At 39.5% G+C, this 26,753-nt stretch overlaps 2 protein-coding genes across 17 annotated transcripts in view; one reads left to right on the top strand and one right to left on the bottom strand.

The window, feature by feature from the left end:
- Positions 1-14,790, bottom strand: part of NSL1 (NSL1 component of MIS12 kinetochore complex) — a 64,832-nt gene extending 50,042 nt beyond the window's left edge. For all 7 annotated transcript variants that reach the window (XR_004030105.1, XM_030813039.1, XM_030813041.1 and 4 more), the window contains exons 1-4: positions 14,529-14,790; positions 10,527-10,605; positions 7,332-7,462; positions 5,084-5,138 (exon numbers count right to left, since the gene is read on the bottom strand). Coding sequence is in view for 6 of the 7 variants with exons in the window: in XM_030813039.1 (XP_030668899.1) it covers positions 5,084-5,138; positions 7,332-7,462; positions 10,527-10,605; positions 14,529-14,762 (499 nt within the window). In the remaining variant the exon portion in view is untranslated. The remainder of the gene's footprint in view (positions 1-5,083; positions 5,139-7,331; positions 7,463-10,526; positions 10,606-14,528) is intronic.
- Positions 14,791-14,831: 41 nt separating this feature from the next.
- The window catches only part of TATDN3 (TatD DNase domain containing 3), a 41,598-nt gene continuing 29,676 nt past the window's right edge, over positions 14,832-26,753 (top strand). For 4 of the 10 annotated variants that reach the window (XR_004030104.1, XR_004030103.1, XM_030813034.1 and 1 more), the window contains exons 1-5: positions 14,835-14,986; positions 18,095-18,127; positions 19,523-19,596; positions 20,118-20,202; positions 25,438-25,500. Coding sequence is in view for 8 of the 10 variants with exons in the window: in XM_030813034.1 (XP_030668894.1) it covers positions 14,921-14,986; positions 18,095-18,127; positions 19,523-19,596; positions 20,118-20,202; positions 25,438-25,500 (321 nt within the window). In the remaining 2 variants the exon portion in view is untranslated. Of the gene's footprint in view, positions 14,987-15,783; positions 15,981-16,328; positions 16,354-18,094; positions 18,128-19,522; positions 19,597-20,117; positions 20,203-25,437; positions 25,501-26,753 lie in introns of those variants that run through there. The other 6 variants (XM_012506783.2, XM_003273061.3, XM_030813037.1 and 3 more) reach the window with 5 other exon arrangements.

The raw sequence follows: 26,753 nt of genomic DNA, 5'->3' as shown, positions 1-26,753 counted from the left end.
AACAGTGTCAAAGATAATGATGTAATAGATTCAATATAATGAATGAAAGTAAATAAAACAAATTTCAAAAGCCTGCAATCTCAGCACTTTGGGAGGCCAAGGCAGGAGGATCACTTGAGGCCAGGAGTTAGAGACCAGCCTAGGCAATATTGCAAGATCCCATCTCTACCAGAAAAAAAAAAAAAAATTCAAGACCGAGGATGAAAGAAAAACTAAGGGAGTTTACCACTCACAGACTTTTAAAGTATCTAAAGAGGCACTTCAGCAAAAATAAAAGTGAACCCAGAAAAAAAGGTATAAAATTCAAGAAACAATACTTACAAAATTTGGGAATTTTGATTCATAAATGTAATTAATCATTGAGTACAAAAAAGGTAGTAACCGTAAATTGTGTTTTTTTTTTTTTTTTTTTTGAGATGGAGTCTTGCTCTGTCTTCCAGGCTGGAGTGCAGTGGCGCGATCTCAGCTCACTGACAGCTCCGCCTCCCGGGTTCACATCATTCTCCTGCCTCAGCCTCCTGAGTAGCTGGGACTACAGGTGCCCGCCACTGCGCCCGGCTAATTTTTTGTATTTTTAGTAGAGACAGGGTTTCACCATGGTCTCGACCTCCTGACCTCGTGATCTGCCCGCCTCGGCCTCCCAAAGTGCTGGGATTACAGGCGTGAGCCACTGCGCCCGGCCCGTAAATTGTGTTTTTAAACAATAAGGAAAACTGAGGAAGGGATATGCTTAGTCAGTGTGTAAAGTGTGCTGAGGTCCTTGTCTTGCTTATGGGGATACTTAAAATACCAAACTTCGTTAGGTAATTTTAGAATTATAGTGTGTTAAAATTTTAGGCGGGGCATGATGGCTCATGCCTATAATCCCAGTACTTCAGGAAGCCAAGGCAGGAGGATCACTTGAATCCAAGAGTTTGAGACCAGCCTGGGCAACATAGTGAGGCCCCATATCTACAAAAAAATTAAAAATTAGCTGGGGGCCAGGTGTGGTGGCTCACGTCTGTAATCCCAGCACTTTGGGAGGCCAAGGCGGGTGGATCATCTGAGGTCAGGAGTTCAAGACCAGCCTGACCAACATGGTGAAACCCTGTATCTACTTAAAACACAAAATTAGCTGGGTGTGGTGGCACATGGCTATAATCCCAGCTACTTGAGAGGCTGAGGCAGGAGAATTGCTTGAACCCAGGAGGCGGAGGGTGCAGTGAGCTGAGATCGCACCATTGCACTCCAGCCTGGGCAACAAGAGAGAAGCTCCGTCTCAAAAAAAAAATAAAAATAAATAATAATAAATAAAATAAATTAGCTGGGCATGGTGGCTTGCACCTATAGTCCCAGCTACTTGAGAGGCTGAAGTGGGAGGATTGCTTGAGCCTGGGAGGTCAAGACTGCAGTGAGGCTGTAACTGCACTACTGTACTACAGCCTGGGTGACAGAGCAAGACTCTGTCTCAATAAATTAAAATTAAAATTAAATAAAATTTATAGGAAACACAAATGGAACAGAAACACAGTATATAGTTTCCAAAATGAGAAAGAGAAAAATAAGAGGAAAAAGAAAATTCACTCAACACAATGGAAGGCAATAAAAGGAAAATAGTAAAACAAAACAAAAAAACAACAAAAAAACCACCAACAACAAAAACTTCTATATAGTATTTGGAAATTAAAAAATAGAGCTGAACTATGAAAGTTCTACATGTCAATGCTTGCGGTATGTAGCTAAATCAGGACTTAGAGATAAATGTGTAGCCTTAAATGAATTTATTAAAAAATAAGACAAAAAAAAGAATTAAGTGCTCAATTCAAGAAGCTAAAAGTAACGGGAACCTCACAAAACCAGGAGGATCATAATAAAGTTTAGAAATCAAGGAACCAGAAAACAAACAAACAAAAAATTAGAGAAGGCAACAAAACTAAAAGCTGACTCTCTGAAAAGACTAATTAAAAAAACCAAAAAACAAAAAACCTAGGCTGGTACAGTAGCTCATGCCTGTAATCCTAGCACTTTGGGAGGCCAAGGCAGGAGAAGCACTTGAGCCCAGGAGATCCAGACCAGCCTGGGTAACATAGTGGGACCCCATCGCTACGAAAAAAATTTTTTTAACTAGCCAGGCATGGTGGCACATGCCTGAAGTTCCAGCTACTCAGGAGGTTGAGGCTAGAAGATCACTTGAGCCCGAGATAGAGGTGGCAATGAGCCATGATCATACCACTGCACTTCAGCCTGGGTGGCTTCAGCCTGCCTCAAAAAAAAAAAAAAAGGAACCTAGAACAAGACGTTAAGAAAAAAAGGAACAATCTAAGTTAGTCCCCCTGTAGAGGAATGGATAGTGACATATTCATAAACTAGAATACTACATACAATAGCTAAATGAATAGAGAGCTCTGTGTGTACACAACGTTGATGGAGAAAAAAGTTACAAAATGATATGATCAGTATGATACAATTTATATAAAAACTTAAATCCCATACATTGTTTATGGATATGTATCTATAAATTAAGTATAAAAACATGAATAGCAAGGATTTACACAGCTTGAGGATCCTGGTTATACTTCTGAGGTAAGAGGGAGTAGAATGAAATAGTGGAAGACACAAAGAAAGTTTCAACTATATCTGAACATTTTAGTTCCTAAAAAGGTCTGAAACAAGTATGACAAAATGTGATTAACACTTAAATATGGGTGGTAGGAACAGAGATGTTCATTATATTGCATTCTTTATTTTCTATATTTTTTTCAAACGTGAAATATTTCAAGGAATAAAATAATCACTCTGCCCTATGTATGCAGAATGAAATGGAAGAGACAAGAAGACCTTCTAAGAGAGCATTTGTAGAAATCTTGGCTAGAATGATGGTAACCTAGAACAGAGATGACAATCGCAAGATGAAGAGAAGTCAACGAATGTGAGATTATATTAAGAACAATTTATGGGACTTATTGATGGACTGGGTATGAGGAGCTTGACAGAAGAAGGAATCAAGGTTAACTTCAGCTAAAGCAACATGTAGGTATAGATGCCACTCACTCAAACAGGGAAAGCTGGCAAAGGAACCAGTTAGGAGGCATGAAAGAATCCTGTTTTATGTTCATCTTTTATTTCTCCTACTCAGACATAAGCTCTTTATGGGGAGAATGTCTGCTTTATCTTTGTATCCCCCGAAGTTCATAATGTAACTAAGTTGAATCAACATTATACACACTGCCTAAATATTTTTGAAAAACAGACAACCCTCTTCAAAAGTGTCAGTTTTCAAAGAAATTTTATATCACTTAATATTACAATAAAGGAAAAAAAACTTTCAAGAGGTTCCCACAAAAGTTTTCCTATGCTGCTGATTCAGACTTTTAAGACCCATAGGAATTTATGCTTTCCACTTTCTTACTAAGCCATTTTAATCAGTTTCATATGATTCTACCAGTTCAGTACATTATAAGGTATACAATACTATAATGTATACTATTATAAATGGGATGCAATTTATAATAGGGTTATTATTACACAATATATCCTTATAAACTACTAGTCATGTATTGTTTTGGTTATATAGTTTATACAGCCGCTTATGTGGCTTGGTTATACTACCACCTTGATAAGTAGGCAGGACATTCTGTAATATTTAGTGCAGAGCTGGAATTCACGCCTAAAGCATCAGGCGGCAAATCTGGAATTCGTCATTTTGCTAATAATGAAACTGATGCTTGAAGAAGTCAGGTGACTTGGCCAAAGATATAAAGTTAATAACTGTAAGCTAATTTTGCTCTCCTTAAGGAACTGATGCTATTTTAAGCTTGTTAACATTATGAAAATGCATAATGAAAAAACTCAAAATTTATCCAAAAGATAGATTCTAATTCTTTTGCTTACTTTTGAAATCTGAATCATATGATACAGAAGATTCTTCCACTAATACTACATAATCATAACAGTGAAAGTAAAATCACATTTCAAAGGATCATTTAACTAAGTGTGTTTTCCCTACAATAAAAAGGTAACCAAGTTTCTTTAGAGGGAAATTAACTGTATCTAAAAAGTAATACTTGAGTATATCATAATACCACAAGTTTCAATTACTGTTTTTATGTTATTCAAAACCAAAACAAGTATGTCAACCACTGCATATCAGCAACTACCCCTTTTTAGTGAACCATGAAAACTGATGAGTGTTAGGTCCTAGGTCAATTTTTAATGTCAAACACAGTAAGTGATGTGATTTTAGTCAACTTCAGAGTAGCTTTATGCTTATACTTCCCCCCACTCTCAGTTTATCCCATTAGCTTAGGATATTTGGGAAAGGTGGAGGAACATATTAAAGAGTAGTTCAGAATTCAACAAAGTACTCAAAGCTTTAAGTATAAATATCCCATATAAATAAATCGGGGATTTAACTGTTTTATCCTAACAGTTCAGAAATGTCATTTTAAGTGCGAAAGGGAAATTCCAAAAGGACTCTTAGAAAAACTGTTATAAATTTTTAAATGTGAGAATACCATCATTTGAAAATATACATAATCCACATTTTTAGCAATGCTAGTTCTGCTGCTGGATTTACATAAATTTGTGTCAAGTTTATTTCTCCCTGTTGTATGGGATACATCTAAATGGAAACAAAACTGAGTTCAAAGGCATAATGAGTATATTTATTTCTTCTTAAATTCAATATATTTTTATTTGATTTTAGAAATAATGAGAAACCAATGATGGTTACTGCACCGGGTGTGACACTATGAGAGAATGCTTTAATAGTACAGCTTTGGCTGTAATGCAAAGAATAAATAGCACAATGACAGAGATAGGAGGGTATTAGAAGTTGGAGATGGGTATGTGTTATAATAGTCTGGGTCAGGCGAGAACTTTATAAAAGCTCAGATTCCGGGGTGACACCCCTGGAATTCTGAGTCAATGGGTGTAAAGCTAGTCCTCTTAATTCTAGGTGAAATGCTAAACATCAATGACTGGTAGGAAGTTAAAGCATCAAAGGGAGAATATCCTTGATGCTGACCCTTTTAGAAGAATATCAGAAACCCATAAAAATTATAAGCAGATGCTTCATTTTTACCACAAATGGATACTGACTCACCTGGATCAGGGTCATATTTTAGGTCCAGTGGATGTACAACAGGGTGGTACTGCTTCTAAACATAACATAAATTAAAACAGATTTAATCACTTAATGCTTCATATAAACATCTCTTTCAGCTAATATGGGAGATATACTATACAGTCAGTACCATTCTTTTGAGGAAAAAAAATTAAATCCTACTGTCTGTAGGGAAGAGGAGGAGAGAAGGTAAAACCAAACTAAGTCTGAATTATGTCTTTTACAGTACTGCCACCTACTGCATATACTAAGAAGTGGCACCATAAAAAAAATCAGAAAAAGCAATCAAGCAAATTAAAAGCACAGAAACTGAATTTTATATTTAAATTATGAATGGACTATGTTTCAAAATTCATTCAGGACAAGTGTTTAGAACTCAAAATGCATATTTCCATGAAAACTCAGTTCTAAAAGGTGGCGAGGCTACACCACCACCACACTAAGCCTATATATCCTGTGACACACTGAAATTATAGTAGCAGAATTACTGGCATGGAATCTACAATTCAGGCAAAAAGAAAGAGGAAATTGCTCTTCCTTATTCTTGCCCAAAGCCAGCAGAAGCCAAAAAGGTTAAAAGAAAGAAAACAAGAAAAAAAAGGTCTTCAGCCTGCTGTGGAGGCCCAGGCAGGAGAATGTCTTGAGCTCAGGAGTCTGAGACCAGTCTGGGCAACAAGGAGGGAAGAAGGGAGGAAAGACGCAGGGCAGGGCAGGGCAGGGCAGGGCAGGGCAGGGCAGGGCAGGAAAAAATTTTAAAAAGGTCTTTGGTATCCTTGCCTCATCCATTTTGCATTACTTTTTAAACTACCACAGCAGTACCTCACCTAGGCCAGCCATCTTTCTTTTCTGCAATATTGATTACTAGTTTTGGGGGTTTGGGGGTAGTGGGGCAGTAACAAGGAAAACACTGAAAAATACACTTTGAATGTTTAAAAACTTTCAAGTGGGAGGGGTGGGGGAAGTGATGGAGTGGGGTATTTGAGAACTGCTATTAAAAATTCTTCTCGGCCGGGCGCGGTGGCTCACGCTTGTAATCCCAGCACTTTGGGAGGCTGAGGCGGGCGGATCACGAGATCAGGAGATCGAGACCACAGTGAAACCCCGTCTCTACTAAAAATACAAAAAAATTAGCCGGGCGTGGTGGCGGACGCCTGTAGTCCCAGCTACTTGGAGAGGCTGAGGCAGGAGAATGGCGTGAACCCGGGAGGCGGAGCTTGCAGTGAGCCGAGATCGCGCCACTGCACTCCAGCCTGGGTGACAGAGCGAGACTCCATCTCAAAAAAAAAAAAAAAAAAAAAAAAAATTCTTCTCATGAATACTGTTTTTCACAGAATAACTAAAATGTTTTAGATACAATATTAAGCCAGGCATATAATGATCTGAAACAATCCTGAAACCGAGGCAACTAGAAGATTTATATGTGAACACTTATGTACTAATTTCAAAAACTAAAGGCAATAGTATAGCATAATCTAAACACAGTATGTACCTCACTGGAGGGACAATGCTATTCCCAGCAAACCTCCCCTCCCCACCAAGGGAAGATTTGGGTCCAATTTTCTTGCAGATTTCCTATTTTTTATTTATTCTAGTCCTAATAAATCTGAAAAGATGAGGGTGTGATATGGTTGGTCACTGATATCTACAGTAATTATAAGAAGGAAGTCTACGGCTCTGCTTGTCTAAAAAGCTCATGCTGAAGGAGCTGAATTCCTGGTCTTGTCACCCAGATGGTCATGACTTTTGCAGCAAAACAAATTATGCCTAATTCATAAAGCAAATTTCAGTGTTATGAACAGGTAGTAAAACAATCTTCATCATCAATTTAACTAAAGGGCCTTCCGAAATATACAAACATACAAATACATGCCAAAAACAAACAACAAACAGAAAGAAAAGTGTTAAAAGAAAAGCTTCTTTTTCCATCCTGGTCTCAGAATCATAAAGTCATTGCCAGTTTTCCATCGCCAATTTCAATTTTAACCACTCATTATCACTTTCATTTTTTTCATTTTTGAACCAGTGTGTTCAAAACACAGTATAGTATGACTATACTATGTCATAGTACAACTTAGAAGAGTAAAGTCTTACAAGAGACAAACAATACTAATTGAGGCAGGAAAGAAAAAGACAACAAAATGTCACTTATCTCCACGTAGAGCCTTATATTTTAATGTTTTTATTGTGGTAAAATATACAATAACATTTTAAAGGCAAATCATCTTACCAGAATTTCTTGTTTTGCTTTTATGGTTTTGATGACACATTCCAGGATCTTTCTGGGATACTGCTTACGTTTTGTGGCTATATCTACTATGATTTCATCAAACTGATCTTCAAGTACTTTGATGTCAGAATCTATTTGAGAAAAAAAAAATGTATATATAAAAAGTTCCCTAAAACTCACTGTTTACATTCTGTATGGAAATGTGCTATAAACTAAATTTAGAAAACACAAAATAATGAATGAAAACAAATATGGCAAGTTAATGAATGTCCCCACTTTGGTGATTAATTTACTTATGCATCAAACAATCAATTATTGAGCATCTATAAGAAGCTAGGCCAAACAAGAGAAATACAAAGATGAGCACAACATGATTCCTACCTACTCTCTAAGAGTTCACAGTTTGCTGAAAGAAACAGACAATTGCAAGGCAACCTGATAAATGCAACAGAGGTATGAACAAAATGCCATCAGGACACAGAACAATGGAAAACTGACTGGGAAATGTAAGAGTTTAAAGAAGTAACATTTGAGCTTGAAATAGAAGTGTAAGTCCAATGGATAAAAAGTGGTAGCGGAAAAAAGGAATAGGCAGAAGCATTTTAGGCAGTGGAAACAGTATTTGCAAGATCCTAGTCTGTGGAGACCTGAGAAAAGTTCTAAATGGCTACAGAATAAAGGAAAAATGGATGATAAAATATATAAGAACCAGGCTGTAAAGGGTATTTAACATCAGGGATGCTAAGAAGTTTTGACTTATTATGAACTGACCCAAAGCTATGACAGTACCAGTGAGTGGAGTAACTAGATCTGAAATAGGACTCAACTGGATTGATGGTAGGAAAAACTGAAAGATACAGTGAGTTTAGAGTTTCTTTCATTTAACTAACTCTACTTTATCATATGCTTTTTCATGTTTTAAAACAGTGATTCTCAAACGTTAGAAGAATCACCTAACGAGTATGTTAGGAGCACAGATTTTTTTTTTTTTTAATACTTTAAGTTCTAGGGTACATGTACACAATGTGCAGTTTTGTTACATATGTGTACATGTGCCATGTCGGTGTGCTGCACCCATTAACTTGTCATTTACATTAGGTATATCTCCTAATGCTATCCCTCCCTGCTCCCCCGACTCCACAACAGGCTCCAGTGTGTGACGTTCCCCAACCTGTGTCCAAGTGTTCCCATTGTTCAATTCCCACCTATGAGTGAGAACATGTGGTGTTTGGTTTTCAGGAGTATGGAATTTTGATTCAGAAAGTCTGAGATGGGGCCCAGAAATGAAGCACCCTAGATGAAAGGAATGTAGGTGATCCATCTAACTTGATTTTGAAAATCATTTTAAAGAGTAAAAATACTAAGTAGTTACAAATACTAAAGAGCTAAGTTCTTAGCTTAAATGGTCCTCATATTGCTCTGTTGTGTCAAAGTCTATGCTAGAAATGGACCTATTTATTTTATTTATCAGAAGCTTTATTAGGAAGAAATCTAACATCTGAAACATAATTTTTGAAACATTTTGAGAAATTGCTGATAGGTGTCGGTATATACATATCAGATAAAGATAATCAAGTATATCAGGTATAGTCTTTCATTCATGTCACAAATATTAATTGAATCTCACTAAATTAGTTCTTTTGAGGGTACCCTTTTTTTCCTTTTTCTCTTTCTTTCCTTCCTTCTTTCTTTCCCTTTCCTTCCCATTCATTCTCCCTCCCTTCCTTCCTCCCTTCCTTTCCTTCTTTTCTTTCCTTTCCTCCCTCCTTCTTTCCTAGATACATAGAGACACACAGATTGATTTTCAATAGCTTTTGGGGGTACAAGTGGTATTTGGTTACATGGATAGTACAGTGGTGAAGTCTGAGATTTTAGTGCACTCATCACCCAGTAGTATACATTGTGAAAGTACCCTTCTTTTGAGAGCAAGAAATAACAGTTATTTCTTACTTTGAATAATTATTTATATAAGCAGCCCTCCCTAAATTTTCATTTATCCATTAAAAAAGTTAAATAATTAGCCTGAAGAAAATAATGTACTATTTCACAATTAGTTAAAAAAAAAAAAAAAAAGTCTCCCAGGTAAATCTTTTTTGTAGAGAGGAACATGCTTTCTTAGCACCACCTAGTGATAAAGCTACAGTTAAAATGTATCACAAAATTTGAATAGGAGCCAGGCACAGGCCTGTAATCCCAACACTTTGGGAGGCCAAGGCAGGCAGATCATCTGAGGTTGAAAGTTTGAGACCAGCCTGGCCAACATGGTAAAACCCCATCTCTGTTGAAAATATAAAAATGAGCCAGGCGTGGTGGCAAGCACCTGTGATTCCAGCTACTTGGGAGGCTGAGGCATGAGAATTGCTTGAACCTAGGAAGTGGAGGTTGCAGTGAGCTGAGATCGTGCCACTGCACTCCAGCCTGGGTAAGAGTGAGACTCTGTCTAAAAAGAAAGAAAAGAAAAATTGAACAGGAAAGAATTATTCATTAATTTAACATATTTCATAGGTGCCTACTATGAGCCAAGAGTTGAGAACAAGGTCAGGAGCAGTGGCTCACATCTGTAATACCAGCACTTTGGGAGATTGAGGCTAGGAGTTTGAGACCAGCCAGGGCAACATGATGAAACCCCGTCCTCTACCAAAAATACAAGTTAGCCAGGCATGGTGGTGCATGCCTGTAATCCCAGCAACTCGGGAGGCTGAGGCACAAGAATCACTTTAACCTGGGAGACAGAGGTTGCAGTGAGCTGAGACTGTGTCATTGCACTCCAGCTTGGGCGACAGTGAGACTTCATCTCAAAAAAAAAAAAAAAATTGTCTTTTTAAGGAGCCTTCTACAAAGATGTAACCTCATCCTTTACATGGTACTTGTATAATTAATAATAACTTCACACTTTTAAGGGTACTTCACTATTCACTCTAGAGATCACTTACAAAAATACAACTTGCTTTGTAAATAATTACAGAAATTCCCTGGGCCTCTTTTGTCATCTGGAGATAGCTCTACAGTATTTTCCAATAAATTATTGACAAAGAAGACTATTGAAGTCATAATCTCAGTTCTTTATTATTCCCCTAGTAAAGAACTTCTTGAAAATAAATGACACTAAATATGGAGATTAAAAAACAGCATTCAAAACAAAATTAGCTACAAAAATAACCCAGAAATTAATAATAGAAGGAAAAAGTCACATACCCACAAAACAATTATCTGAAGCTTCCTGCCATGCTTGCCCATTAATGCTGATATTCTCTTGCACAGCTGATTCAAAAGTCTGCAATAAATTCACAGTAGTCAAGTCACTAAAAATAATTTTAAATACTAAATTCAAACGTTTTAGCAAAATAACACTTCCAGATTTGTGACAGAGGAAATAAAGAAAAGTAGCAGAATAGCTAATTACTATATTTATTCTTTTCAATGAAGATTCCACTTCAATCATTGATTCTACCTACATTTTGGGTCTCATAGGCATTATGCTACCCAAGAGAAAATCTGATGCAAAATTTTGGAATATTCTTATAAACAAAAAAAAAAGTACTCCTAGAATGAAAGAAAAAATAAAATCTAACAAATTTAGGCTCAGGTGAATCTCAGGGGTATAAGTACTATATATGCTGCCGAATGTTGATGTTAACAACATCAAATATACATGCTTAAAAATAAAATTAATTTATATTTTATAAAGGGCTGTATTTTTGAGAGATGAACACTTATGTAGCCATGAAATGACATGAGATCTAAGATATGCTTTAAAAATAGCAAATGTAGGCCAGGTGCAGTGGCTCACGCCTATAATCAAATCACTTTGGGAGGCCAAAGCAAGAGGATTGTTTGAGGCCAGTTCCAGACCAGCCTAGGCAACACAGTGAGACACCCTTCTCTACCAAAAAATTTAAAAATTAGCCAGGCACAGTGGCACATGCCTGTAGTCCTGGCTACTTGAAAGGCTGAGGCTAGAGGGCTACTTGAGCCCAAAGGTTTGAGGTTACAGTGAGCTATGATTGCCACTGTACTCCAGCCTGGGAGACAGAGGGAGAAGCAACTGTAACAAAATTTTGACAACTGTTGAGTTTGGTGGTGGATATATGGGTGTCCACTGTACTAAACTAATTTTTTGTAAGGTTGAAAATGTTCATAATACATTAAAAGATAAAGAACCAAAAAACAAAAAACAAAAACAAACAAAAAATAGACAAATTGGACTTCATCAAAATTTTTTTAAATGATGGACTAAAGGAATTCGGCAGTACACATTTCCTATTACCCAACAATTTCACTTCTAGCAATGTATCCTAAAAGACTACTCTCATAAAAACATAAAGAAAATGTGCTAGAAATGTTCATTTCAGCACTGTTTGAAATTTTTTAAATTGTGGGAAAAAAACTAAAGTCAAAATTAGAAGAGTTAAATAGACAATATTCATACCACGCAGTACCTAAAAAGAATGAAGACAATCTCTACGTAACACTAACAAATAATAGTCAGATATGTTTGGTTTCAAAAAAGGCAGGTCAATAACAATTCATCAGCATGACATTATTAATGGAGACAAACAAACATAAACACAGAGAAAGAGGTAAAGCCACAGAAAGGGCGTATAGAAAGTTTACTCTCCCCAAGTACTCTCCAAAACAGTACGTTATGCCCTAGAAGGAAGAGGGATGGGGAAGGGCAACTCAAAGAATTTTGCTTTATGCTACTGTTTGAATTTTTTTATGAGCATTTATTTTGTACCCTTTGTATAATTAAAAATAACATAAACCAAATTACTGATAATTACGAGTTAAAGTACATATTCTACATTTCAAAGATTTCATAAAGTAAAATCCTTATTTTATGTTTTTTTGTTTGTTTTTTGTTTTTTTTGAGATGGAGTTTCACTCTTGTCAACCAGGCTGGAGTGCAATGGCGCAATCCTGGCTCACTGCAACCTCCACCTCCCAGGTTCAAGCGATTCTCCTGCCTCAGTCTCCCGAATAGCTGGGATTACAGGCAAGCGCCATCAGACTCGGCTAATTTTTGTGTTTTTAGTATAGACAGGGTTTCACCATGTTGGCCAGGCTGGTCTGGAACTCCTGACCTCAGGTGATCTGCCCGCCTCGGCCTCCCAAAGTGCTGGGATTATAGGCGTAAGCCATCACGCTTGGCCTATGTATGTTTTAAAAATATTTTCTAGAATTACTTTCAAGAATTGCTGAGAACATATTGTCTTTGTAATATTCATTGCAGACTGCTACCAATACTGTTTTTAAAGAAAATCTGCTACTTAATATGCAGTTTTAAACAGAGATACAACATAAAGCTTCTGCTTTATTTAAAATAAAACACAAGTGAATTCCTGTGGTAGTCTAAGCCCTGGAAACTTTATCTTATAATTCACTTTATCATCCCACTAAATAGAATATAATAGGTTAAGCCAAGTTCCTCTTTTTCTGTAAGACACCTAAATGTTTTAAATACCTTAGCATTTCCTAGAATCAGACAAATTCTAAGATTATACAACCAAAGTCTTCTCCCAAAAAACTACTAAAAATGTCCTGAGATATATCCCTATTCTTGCCTTGCTTGCAAGGAGGCAATGACGTAAGAGTCACTATATACAAAACTACATACAGAGTCACAACCCAGGAAGTGTTTCTTCATTCTTCCACTTACTTTTTTTTTTTTTTTTTTTTGAGATGGAGTCTCGCTCTGTCACGCAGGTTGGAGTGCAGTGGCGAGATCTGGGCTCACTGCAAGCTCCGCCTCCCGGGTTCACGCCATTCTCCTGCCTCAGCCTCCCGAATAGCTGGGACTACAGATGCCTGCCACCATGCCCGGCTAATTTTTTGTATTACTATTATTATTGTTTTAGTAGAGACAGGGTTTCACCATGTTAGCTAGAATGGTCTCGATCTCCTGACCTCGTGATCCGCCCGCCTCGGCCTCCGAAAGTGCTGGGATTACAGGCGTGAGCCACCGCGCCCAACCCCTTTTGCCTGTTTTAGAGTGAAAACATTTTCTTTACAAGACTAAAATAAGTTAAAAAAAATTGTGTTGGTTGAAAACTTTACTAAGATCACACATTTGCCCTTATACCGCATTTCCCCAGCCTTTCTTAAATATTTTTGCAAAGCCCTGAAGGTGGTAGTTTTTTGGGAAGACAAGAAATAAAGGGATTGTGTGCTTCCTTATAACAGGCACCAATCTACTTATATGTAGGGGAAAAAATTTCAAAGCTCATAATACCGCACATTTGTGAGTTATGAATGACCACAGTGCAAACAGTAAAAATAAAGGTTAATAGGCCGGGCAAGGTGGCTCACGCCTGTAATCCAGCACTTTGGGAGGCCGAGGCGGGCGGATCACGAGGTCAGGAGATTCAGACCATGCTGGCTAACACGGTGAAACCCTGTCTGTACTAAAAATACAAAAAAATTAGCCGGGCGTGGTGGCAGGCGCCTGTAGTCCCAGCTACCTGGGAGGCTGAGGCAGGAGAATGGCGTGAACCCAGGAGGCGGAGCTTGCAGTGAGCCGAGATCGCACCACTGCACTCCAGCCCTCCAGCCCTCCAGCCTGGGCGACAGAGGGAGACTCTGTCTCAAAAATAAATAAATAAATAAATAAATAAATAAATAAATAAATCAGGCAAAAGGAAAGATCAAACGCTGCTTGGGTTAATGGCTGACTTCCAGAATTACCCTTTCCAGGAGGATTCCTCAGTGTCTACGGCTGCACTGTCCAACGGGTGAGCCACTAGCCACTTTGTAGTTACTGAGCACTTAAATGTAACTAGTTCGAAAGATGTGCCATAAATGCAAGACACCAGATTTGAAAAGCTTAGTACGAACAAAAGAATGTAAAATATCTCATTCATTTGATATTATTACATGTTAAAATATCTTGGATTTATTGGGTTAAACAAAATGTCTTATTTCCATTAACTTCACCTATTTCTTACTTTTAGTTTAAAACTACATAAAGATTAGCTTGCCTTGTATTTTCACTGGACAGCGCTGGTCTAAGTAATTAATAAGACCCAGCTGACATTAGCATCTATTTCTTTCTCCTCTCGCGTTTCTCGAACTGGTTCTACAGTAGCCTGGGGCACCGTTAATTCTGCCAAGGCCTGGCGTATGATCTTTCTGAATCCTAAGATCCTGGGTGTTGGGTAAGAGGATGATAAGTAAAAAAGTGGCTAACTGGTCCCGTACCCACTGCGCATCTCGCAGAACGGGCTCCCGAATCTCCTCTGGCAGAGCGTCCCCAAGCTTTTGCACGAAGCGGCCGCACAGTTGTAGCATTTCGGTCACGGCCCGCTTCGAAGTGCAGCGCACCCGAAAGTCCTCTCGGGGAGTGGCGGAGACCAAGGCCTGGCTCTCTGTCCCGGCTGCGAGCTCCTTGTCCCATGGCGGGTCAAGGACCCTCAACTCAGAAGACCCCGCCATTTTTCGCCTGAACTGTGGGCGGGGCACCCTGGGAACGGAAAAGCGGGTTCACACTGGTGTAACTAGCATGCATCCGGCTGGAAACTCAGGACGCTGCAGCTGAAACGTTCCGGCTCCGGCTCTGCTGGCCGGTCTAAAGCGGCGGCCGCGGGGGCGCAATGGGAGCGGCGGGCGTAGGGTTGGTGGACTGTCACTGCCACCTCTCCGCCCCGGACTTTGACCGCGTATGTGAGGGCGATACGGGGCCAGAGGGAGCAGGGAGGCCCCCGTCCTTTCCCCTCGTGTTATCTTTGCTCTCCTCCCTTGGGACGAAACCCCATATCCCCCGCCCAGACCCTTGTTTATGGCCATATGACCTGCCCCTAATTTCCCTATTCCCTATTTAATCTCAGACATACCGATTTTTTTTTCCTGATTCAGTCGCGGTAAGCTATCTCCACAAGGCTTTTCTTTGCTCTTCTGAGTTCCTGGAATCGTTCCCCCGCCTCCCCTTGGCTGGCCTGTTTTTCCCCTCGGGCCTCTCACGTCCTGGCTGAGATGCCACTCTTCGTGGGAAGCGGTCCTCGAAACGCGTTCAAATCGGGGAGAGGTCGGGCGCGGGCTCACGCCTGTAATCCCAGCACTTTGGGAGGCCGAGGCGGGCGCGGCGCATCTCTTGTGTCCAGGAGATCGTGACTAGCCTGGGCAACATGGTGAAACCTCGTCCCTACAAAAAAAAAAAAAAAAATTAGCCAGTGTTGGTGGTGTTTGCCTGTGGTCCCCACTACTCGGGAGGCTGAGGTGGGAGAATCGCTGGAGCCCAGGAGGTGGAGGTTGCAGTGAGCTGAGATCAAGCCACTGCACTCCAGCCTGGGTAACAGTGAGACCCTGTCTCAAAAAAAAAAAAAAAATTCACAAATGGGGGAGAGAGGCAAACAAACAAACAAAAATACATGGCCGGGTGTGGTTGCTCACACTTGTAATCATAGCACTATGAGAGGCCAAAGCGGGTGGATCGCTTGAGCCCAGGAGTTTTGAGACCAGCCTGGCAATGTGGTGAGACCCTGTCTCAATTAAAATAATAATACACACATAAAATCAGTTACAAACTGTTGTACCCATTACATGAGAAACTAGAGACTAATAATAGCGGATTAAGGGGGGTTTTATTTCAGGGGGAAATCCTCCCAGGAGCTGACACTTAAGGCTGAGAAGACAAGGAACCACCCAAGCAAGGGGGTGAGTGTATGCTGGTTAGGGAAACAGATAGGTTGCAGGCCCCCAGACAAGCTAGAATTTGGCACATTTCAGGTGCCAAAAAGCTAAGTGGAGCCTGATGAGCAGAAAGAGAAAGGCATGAAACAAAACTGGGGAGGTTTGCAGGGGATAGATGAGGTGGGTCAGTAAGGAATTTGGATTGCATTTGAAGCACAATGTGGATTCATTAAAGGGCTTTTTTAAATTTTTGTTTTGTTGTTTTATTTTTTTAGATTGAGTCTGGCTGTGTCCCCCAGGCTGAAGTGCAATAGCATGATCTCAGGTCGTTGCAACCTCCGCCTCCTGGGCTCAAGCAATTCTCCTGTCTCAGCCTCCCAAGTAGCTGGGATCACAGGTGTGTGCCACCACACCTGGCTAATTTTTTGTATTTTTAAGTAGATACAGGGTTTCACCATGTTGTCCAGGCTGGTCTTGAAGTCCTGGCCTCAAGTGACCAACCCTCCTTGGCCTCCCAGAGTCCTGGGATTACACAAAAATGGATAGGCATGATGCTATCCATTTTAACACCATTTTGCTGCTGTATGGCAAATGGATGGAGGAGAAGAGTGGAAGCTACAAGACTAGTTAGGAGGCTTTTGCAGTATATAGGCAAGAGATGTTGGCTGTTGGTACTATGATGATAGCAGGTGAGTTTAAGATAAATACATGGATTCAAGATACATTTTAGAGAGAGAATCCACAGTAAGTACTGAAGAGTTGGATGTGGATAGCAAGGGAAAGGGAGGAATCAAGGATGACTCAGATTATTAGCTTGTGCTATAGGGAAGATGGTGGTGCTGGTTTACTGAGATAAGGGAAGACCAATGTCTGAGGTGGAGGTGGGGAGGTCAGCAGAAGGAATAGATTTGTGGGGAGAAAATAAAGATTTATGTTTGAGGCATATTGGGAAACCTAATCCCATCCAAATGAAGATGTCATAATTTTTAAACATGAGTCATGGGTTCAGGAGAGAATTACAAGCTAAAGATAAAAATTGGGGGCCGGGCGCGGTGGCTCACACCTGTAATCTCAGCACTTTGGGAGGCCGAGGTGGGCGGATCACAAGGTTAGGAGATCGAGACCATCCTGGCTAACATGGTGAAACCCTGTCTCTACTAAAAATACAAAAAAAATTAGCTGGGCATGGCAGCGTGCCCCTGTAGTCCCAGCTACTTGGGAGGCTGAGGCAGGAGAATGGCGTGAACCCAGGAGGCGGAGTTTGCAGTGAGCCAAGATCGCGCCACTGCACTCCAGCCTGGGTGACAGAGCGGGACTCCATCTCAAAAAAAAAAAAAAAAAAAAAATGGGAACTCAGGCTGGGTGTGATGGCTCACACCTGTAGTCCCAGCACTTTGGGAGGCCAAGGTGGGTGGGTCACCTGAGATCAGGAGTTCAAGACCAGCTTGGCCAACATGGTGAAACACCATCTCTACTAAAAATACAAAATTTAGCTGAGTGTAGTAGCGGTCTCCTGTAATCCCAGCTACTCTGGAGGCTGAAGCAGGAGAATCACTTGAACCCGGGTGGTGGAGGTTGCAATGAGCCGAGATCGCACCATTGCACTACAGCTGGGAGACAAGAGTGAAACTTCATCTCAAAAAAAAGAAAAAAATGGCCTCAGCATAATGATGATAAAACCATGAGAGGAAGTGAAATCACTCAAGGCAAGTGCAGAGGGAGCAGCAGAGGTTCTTGAAGTCAGAAAGAGGAAGGGGAGCTAGTCAAGGAGACTGACAAGTAGCCACCAACGAGAGAGTGGTATTGCAGAAGCAAAGGGTGGAAACCATTTCAAAAAGGAAGGAGTAAGCAAGTGAGGGATTCCGAATGCTGCTGAGGAGTAGAGTAAGATGAGAACAGGGAAATACCCTGTATATTTGACAATAGAGGCTTCTGTTTTACTGGTGGGAACAGTAGCCAGACTTTGCTGATAGTAAGAGTAAACAGGAGGTGGGTCAGTGTAGGCTCTTTGTTTTCCACCACTCCATTAGTTGCTATCATTGTTATTCTTTGTGATGCCACAACTACATTGACATATACAGTCCAAGATTAGCTGCTTATTCATCTAAAATAATGGTGATTTCTTATGCTTGTTTTAGGATTTGGATGATGTGTTGGAGAAAGCCAAGAAGGTAAGTCAATATTTGTAATTGCTTTTTTGGTTTTTTATTTTAACTATCATTTCAAGCAAAAACAGCTTGAAATTTAGATATACTACCTTGATGTTGTTTCAGTAGTTTATAGTAAGTAGCATTTTTTATTTTTATTATTTTATTTATGTATTTATTTATTTATTTATTGAGACGGAGTCTCGCTCTGTCACCCAGGCTAGAGTGCAATGGCGCGATCTTAGCTCACTGCAACCTCTGCCTCCCAGGTTCAAGTGATTCTCCTGCCTCAGCCTCCTGAGTAGCTGGGACTACAGGCACACGTTACTGCACCCAGATAATTTTTGTATTTTTAGTAGAGACAGGGTTTCACCATGTTGGCCAGGCTGGTCTCGAACTCCTGACCTGAGGTGATCTGCCCACCTCGACCTCCTAAAGTGCTGGGATTACAGGCATGATCCACTACGACCAGCCAATTTTTATTATTTATAATTAAAATAGAGACAAGGTCTGACTGTGTTGCCCAGGCTGGTGTCAAACTTCTGAGCTCAAGCAATCTACCCACCTTGGGCTCCCAAAATGGTGGGATTATAGGCACGCGGCACTGCTCCCAGCCTAAGTAGGATTTATTAAGTGTTTGCTACATGCCAGGTAGTGAGCTAAGGCCTTTCTTGACTTTACCTCATTCAATGTTTCACAACAGCCTTCTGAGGAAATTACTAATTTATAGCCAACCATTCCCCATTTTTATAGATGAGGAATCTAAGGCCTAGAGATGAGTAACTGGTCCAAAGACACATGCTAGTGAAGTGATAGAGACAAGTTAGTCTGAATTCAAAACATGTTCCTATAGCTACCAAGCTCAACAGCACTATGGAACAAATTGGTCCATCTTTCAGTTTTTAAATTCACGTGATTCTGGAGATCTGGGATATGTTATTAAAGTTTTCTGAAATGTTTTGATTTGCTTAGAAAAATTATTTTTTTGGAAGCGTTTATGAAATTCATTGTAACTAGCATTTTGTGGCCATCTCAAAAAATGATACAGCCAGAAATGGTTGTAGTGCATTTTTACATACAGGTAACTTTCATTGTGGCAGCTTGATTAGGAATACGGGCTTTGGACATATATAGACCTGATGACCTTGGGCAAGTTATTCGACATCCAAAACTCTGTCTCCTGATCTATACAGTAGACTACAGCCTACTTTATAGGTTTCTGTAAATTAAATGAGGCAATATTTATATTCACTGAACATAGGGCCCGAAACTTTGTAAATACTTAACGATAGCCCTTCTGATTGTATTGATGAAGCATGGCTGAACAAGGATAACTAAAATGCAGAGAAAACTTTAAAATTTTATATAATTTATATTAAATGTGTATTGTTTGTAACTCTATTCTTTTTTTTTTTTCAGGCCAATGTTGTGGCCCTTGTGGCAGTTGCCGAACATTCAGGAGAATTTGAAAAGATTATGCAACTTTCAGAAAGGTGCTACTTTTAATTAAGATTTTAAAGGGTTGCTAATAAAAACACAGTTATGACATCCAGTTTATAATACCAAAGATCCATTTTTAAAGAGAATAAAGAGGAAAAAGCATTTTAACATAGCCCTAAAGAGATTATTTTCTACTTATTCCTTCTTTTTTTCTTTGAGAGATGGAGTCTTGCTCTGTCACCCAAGCTGGAGTGCAGTGGCACAGTGTCGGCTCACTGCAACCTCTGCTTCCTGTTTTCAAGCAATTCTCTGCCTCAGCCTCCCAAGTAGCTGGGACTAAGGCATGCACCACCAGGCCTGGCTAATTTTTATATTTTTTGTAGATACAGGATTTCACCATGTTGGCCAGGCTGGTCTCAAACTCCTGGCCTTAAGTGATCCACCTGGCTCAGCCTCCCAAAGTGCTGGAATTACAGACATGAGCCACCATGCCTGGCCTCTACTTATTCTTTAGAATACATTGTAATCTACTAGTCCACTGTTCCTGCTTTCTCAATTGGTTCTACATTTTTAGGTATAATGGGTTTGTCCTGCCATGCTTGGGTGTTCATCCAGTTCAAGGACTTTCACCAGAAGACCAAAGAAATGTCACACTAAAGGTAACAGTCATACAAAACCGGAACCATTAAAAACAAACAAACAAAAGAATTCTTTGACTCAGTAATCCTCCTCTTTCTAATTTGTATTCTCAGGAAATAATCCAAAACAAGGAAACACTACTTTCTTCAACAAAGATGTTTGTTGCAACATTATTTGTAATAGAGAAAAAGTAGAAACAGCCTAGAAGTTCAGAAATAAAGGAATCATTAGTGAAGTTGTGAAGTGTTAAATATAATGCATTTATAGAAAATGAGGATTATAAAGTGTGTATAGCACATGGAAAATGCTTACTGTATAATATAGGGAGAAAAGCAGGATACCAAATAGCGTATTCACTATGAGTGACATCTACATAAGCATATATTCATAAGGAAAAGACTGGAGAGAAAACACAGAAATGATAGTAATTGTGATGATCTGTTAGAATTATGTGTAACTTTTTTCACTTTTTTTGGTATTGTGGTCATGTTGCTTTGGCAAAAAAAGCGATGGAATATCTAGAAAAAGAAAGATACAAATTCAGAGGTGCCATACACTATTAGGGAACAGATGAGTTCAAGTAAGTAGTATTATCTTTGAACATAGAACCATTGTTACAAGATTGCTCTCCAGCTATTAAATTGCACTGATTTTGTACCCTCTCTAAAAACATCCTACCCGCACTGATTCACAATAGTCTGTATGTCTTATATTTCACACTTGTCTCCTGACTCAGCATCAGGAAGATCCACAGTTTCATGAGTGCTTTATTGCATAATGGGGTTGATAGCTCCATTTCAAAGAAGTAATGACTTTTTGTTACCTATGAATAAATTAAGATATAGTGCCATTTAAAAAATAATAATGTAGACCAGACGCAGTGGCTCATGCCTGTAATCCCAGCACTTTAGTAAGCTGAGGTGGGCGGATCATGAGGTCAGGAGATTGAGACCTTCCTGGCTAACACAGTGAAATCTGGTCTCTACTAAAAATACAAAAACTTACCCAGGTGTGGTGGCATGCACCTATAGTCCCAGCTACTTGGGAGACTAAGGTGGGAGAACCGCTTGAACCCAGGAGGTGGAGATTGTAGCAAGCCGAGATTGCTCCACTGCACTCCAGCCTGGGTGACAGAGTGAGACTCCATCTCAAAAAATAATAATAATAATAGTGTATCTCTGTTCCTATATTAAGATACGTTAGGTAGCTCTACTTATTTCAAAATAAAATTCATGACCAGGCATGCTGGCTCACACCTGTAATCCTAACACTTTGGGAGGCCGAGATGGGAGGATCACTTGAGCTCAGGAGTTCAAGACCACCCTGGGCAACATGGTGAGACACCATCTCTCAAAAAAAAAAAAATAGAAATAAACAAAATAAAATTCATTCATTTCAAGTAAAAATGCTTATCCTGTAGCTATCCTGAATTGTTAAGTATAATAAAATTAGCTATATTGCCAGATAGTCATAATTCTACAAATGTGGAATCATAGCAAGGCAGCACTTCTTTCATTTATGTGGGGATTTATACTAATAGACATTCATTTAGTTAGGCAGTCAGCCAGTTTGTACTGAGCACCTGCTACATGCCAGGCACTGCTGTCAGCACTGCAGACCTAATAATGAGTAAGAGCCCTCTCATGGAAGCTAGATTCTGGATGGTGCCGACAGTCAACAATTACATGAACAGGAAAACTTTTGATAGCACTAAGTGCTTTGAAGACAATAAAACAAGATTATGTAGTAGGTGTTGTGGATGCTGGTTGTTAGATGATGTCATCAAGGAAGGACTCTGTGGTAGTGACAATTGAGCTGCAACCTGAATGCTACAAAGGAATTGGACATGCAAAGAGAGGATCAGGGTGTTATATGCAAAGGAAACAGCAAAGCACAAAGGTCCTGAGATAGGAATAAGCTCAGTGTAGTCAAGAAACAGAAAGAGGGCTGATATGGCTAGAGGAAGTGATAGTGATGGGGTAAGAGGGATGGGCGGAGATCTCATACAGGACCTTGTTGGATTTTAGTTTACATGCAGTGGAGGGTTTAATGTGAGAAGTACCAAGATGTAATTTACGTTTTAAAAAGATCCCCTTGGCTCTGGCAGTAAAATGAGTTTGGTGAAGAAAAAAAAAAAAGATCCCCTTGGCTATGGTATGAAGAGTGAGTATGAAATGAAAAAGGGAAAAAGTTAGAAGGCTGCAAATGATGGTGGATTGGACCAGAGTACTAGCGTCGGAGGTAGAGAAATGGGTGGATTTGGCATATATTTGGCATTAATATAGAATTGATTGGACTGCTTAACTTACCAAAGTAGTTAATATGCCAACAGTATGATAGGTACTTCTTTTTTTTTTTTTTCTGAGATAGAGTCTTGCTCTGTCACCCAGGCTGAAGTGCGGTGGCACCATCTCGGCTCACTGCAGCCTCCGCCTCCCTGGTTCAAGTGATTCTCGTGCCTCAGCCTCCTGAGTAGCTGGGATTACAGGCATACACCACTACACCCGGCTAATTTTTTGTATTTTTAGTAGAGATGGGGTTTTGCCACGTTGGCCAGGCTGGTCTTGAACTCCTGGCCTCAAGTGATCCACCTGCCTTGGCTTCCCAAAGTGCTGGGATTACAGGTGTGAGCCACCACGCCCTTCCGATAGGTAATTCTTGATTATCAAAGCAGATATGAACCCATCAAATGTTGTGATAATCCTCTGGAATAGACTAGAGATGAGCAGAGTTAGCCCTATTTTATTCCAGTTGCACTTGTAGTCCATACTGCAGTTTAGTTTTCTCCTGCTGATTAGATTATAAACTTCCTTTAAAACAGGAAGTATGCCTCATTGCACCTTTACAGGCTTCTAAAATATGTGGTACAAAGCTAGGTATGTAGTAAGTATTCATCAAATTAACTTGTTTTATAAGATGAATTGCCTAGCATCACACAAATCTTTTAACATATTCCTGAATTAATTAATTCATTCAATAAATATTATTACCAGGCACAGTTTAGGCACTGGGGATGAACCACAATTCACTGGTGGCATTCTGCTGCCCCTGCATGCAGGGTATTTGCTCTCCAGTTAGCTACTGTTTCTACTTGTCCCACTTCACCAATTTCTGTTAAACACTTGACCTCTGTTCTAAAGGTTCTGAAAACTAAACATTTTCTATAATAAAAAAAACTATTGTAATTATTTAAAATCATTCTGAATAAATCTTTTCTCCTCTGTTGATCCCTTTTGCCCTCTTTCCTTCTTTCATTCATTCCCTTTTTTGTCCCTTCTTCCTTTCTTCTTTCAGCAGCATGGTGGAAACAGAATGCATGAGCTTTGAAGTCAGAGGGACCTGGCCTACTGACTTCCGTGATCTGTGGCACATTACTTACCTTTGCCAAGTCTGAATTTCCTTATTTGTAAATGATGAATAATTATATAGTAGTATTATGCCCAATCATAAGGTATAGGGGTATATAATCTTTTTTTTTTTTTTTTTTTTTTTACAAAAACTGTAATAGGATGGGGTGCCATGGCTGACTCCTGTAATCCCAACACTTTGGGAGGCGAGGTGGGAAGATTGCTTAAGGCCAGGAGTTGGAGACCAGGCTAGGCGACATACACAAAAATTAAAAATATTAGCCAGGCATGGTGGCATGTGCCTATAGTCCCAGCTACTCGGGAGGCTGAGGTAGGAGAATCACTTGAGCCCAGGAGTTCAAGGCTGCAGTGAGCTATGATCGCACCACTGCACACTCCAGCCTGGGTCACAAACTGAGACCCTATCTTTAAAAAAAAAACAAAAACACAAAAGTATAATAGAACCATTACCTGTTAAGGAACTTGAGACCTTATGAAGGGAGTGGGGATAGAACTGAGGGCAGAAATAGACCTATAAATAGCCTTATAAATATGTTTACATCTATTAAAATAAAATGACAAAGACCACGCACACAAATGCATTTGTACATATTAAGTAATATGAATTACATTCTACTATTAATTTCTATTTATCATTCTTGACTTGCTGAAAGCTTCCAGATCCATTTTATTAGGAGTTTGACTAGTCTCACTGTAAATCTGTTTTGCTTTTTCATAGATAATACATATTCCAAGAGGCATGGTTTTTTCTTCATCCGATCTTCCTCCAAGTGTGTAATTTCTGTGACTCAAGATTTCTAAGTGTTAGACATTTCCTGGGTGATTTCTCCTACTTCTGCAGTCCCTCTGAGATCTCAGAGACAGAGTAGTTTGGATGTGTGATATGGAAAAAGCTTTGCCTGGAACTGTTTAACCCACTCAGCTTGTTGTCAGATAGCTTTTCTGAAATCTAAGGTCATATACCCATCATTTTTCATGACAATGTTAATTCTTCTTCAAGTCTACTAGAATATATTTCAAGTCTACTAGAATATATTTCAAGGCCTTAACTTACCCTCCTTCATCTTTGTTCTCTCTCTCTCATAGTTGTAAAATCTACTCCTGTTCCTCTATCATCTGCTTTACCTTCCTTTTCTTAATTCTCTCTTGTTCTGATTATCCTCAGGAGAAATACTTTGCAATTTATATATCCTGAAACTAAAATTTGCAATGTAGTCTAAAAGGTATCTAGAAGCAATTTTCCATATATTTATTTTCCCTGCCTAAGAAGGGAACCCTACGGGGCAAATTCTCCTCAGTGGAAAAGGTAATATCATTGAAACTAATGGTACACAGCTACTTCAATATTTAACAAGCATATGTGAGATACTCATTGTTTATATTGCTGGGCATTTAGAACAAGTAGTCAAAGCAGGACTATAAAGACAAATGAAATCAGTGAAAACTGCAAAGGAAGTATGGGATTATTATTGTAAACTCACCAACCAGACGAATTCTAAGAGGAGAACACAACAATGCAATCGCAAAGCTCACATGCAGAGATGACTCCCTGGTGGTTTGCCTCTCTTTTTCTTAGTGATTTCAGAATGTCCAAATGCCTCTAAATGTCAGGAAATACCTCCTAAACGGAAGGCCATGTTTAAGTGGCGCTCTTCATAAGAAGTCATATTCTTGTAACCTGAATGGGTATGGGATATGTTTCTACTCAAATTTACAAGTAGAGGTACTCACCATTATAGAAGGATTACTATTGGTAGTTCTTTGACTGCTTAAATGGATTAAATGTATGTAAAGCACCAGGATAGCATAGCACCTAGCACATAATAGGAGCTTGTGAAATAGCAGTTCCTTTCTTCCATTTTAACAATTTTACTTTTTTTCTCCCAGGATTTGGATGTAGCTTTGCCCATTATTGAGAATTATAAGGATCGGTTGTTGGCAATTGGAGAGGTAAACACCCACTAGCTGATCAAACGACTTCTAATTCAGACTTCTACTTGATATATGAAAATAATCTTTAGTTCAGTATTGGTGATTATAACTGACTTGTATAATTATGTTCACCCCACTTAGCCAAATAATAATTTGTTGATACTTCTTTAATAAGCAAGAAAGCTTGGGGATGAAACAATCAAAAGCCTTACCATAGGCCTACCTTAATTGGAGAAAAATAATAGCATTTCTAAATACTTTGCTTTTTTTTTTCTTGTGCTTAAATATGGGTCCTTGCTCTGGTGAGTTAATATAGTATCTGTAATTCTTCATAAGTAATTTAGAAACACACTTTAAATGGGCTAGAGTTTGTAATTAAAGAACTTTTTTATTAAATAATTGTGAATTTTTTTTTTTTTTTTTTTTTGAGGCAGAACCTTGTTCTGTCACTTAGGCTGGAGTACAGTGGTGCAATCCCAGCTGGAGTGAAGTGGTGCAATCTTGGCTCACTGCAACCTCCGCCTCCCAGGTTCAAGCGTTTCTCCTGCCTTAGCCTCCCTACTAGCTGGGATTACAGGCATGCACTACCAACCCAGCTAATTTTTTTGTATTTTTAGTAGAGACGGGGTTTCACCATGTTGGCCAGGCTGGTCTTGGACACCTGGCCTCAAGTAATCCACCCACCTTCGCCTCCCAAAGTGCTGGGATTACAGGCATGAGCAATCGTGCCCGGCCAATTGTGAAATATTTTTATTACTTGGTAATAAATTCCATTTTTAATTAAAGACAAAAGATAAGAATAACACTTAAATTCAGAATATAGATTATAGAATGCATGCCAAAATAGTCCCAGGAGAAGGAGTCATCTATAGTCTGTGCCGTCCAATATAGTGGCCACTTAACGGCTCCTGAGCATTTGAAATGTGACTGCTCTGAATTGAGATGTGCTGTAAGTGTAAAATACACTGTGTATTTCAAATTTTTAGTACCAAAAAGAAAAAAAAAACGCTGGGCACAGTGGTTCACGCCTGTAATCCCAGCACTTTGGGAGGCCAAGGCGGGCTGATCACTTGACGTCAGGAATTTGAGACCAGCCTGACCAACATGGTAAAACCTAGTCTCTACTAAAAACACAAAAATTAGCCAGGCTTGGTGGCGGGCACCTGTAATCCCAGCTACTCAGGAGGCTGAGGCAAGAGAATCACCTGAACATGGGAGGCGGAGGTTGCAGTGAGCTGAGATCACGCCACTACACTCCATTGTGGGTGACA

This window comes from Nomascus leucogenys, chromosome 5, assembly GCF_006542625.1.
Source record: "Nomascus leucogenys isolate Asia chromosome 5, Asia_NLE_v1, whole genome shotgun sequence".
Taxonomy (NCBI): domain Eukaryota; kingdom Metazoa; phylum Chordata; class Mammalia; order Primates; family Hylobatidae; genus Nomascus; species Nomascus leucogenys.
Note: the sequence above shows the minus strand (reverse complement) of the source record. Positions and strands in the feature narration are given on the sequence as shown.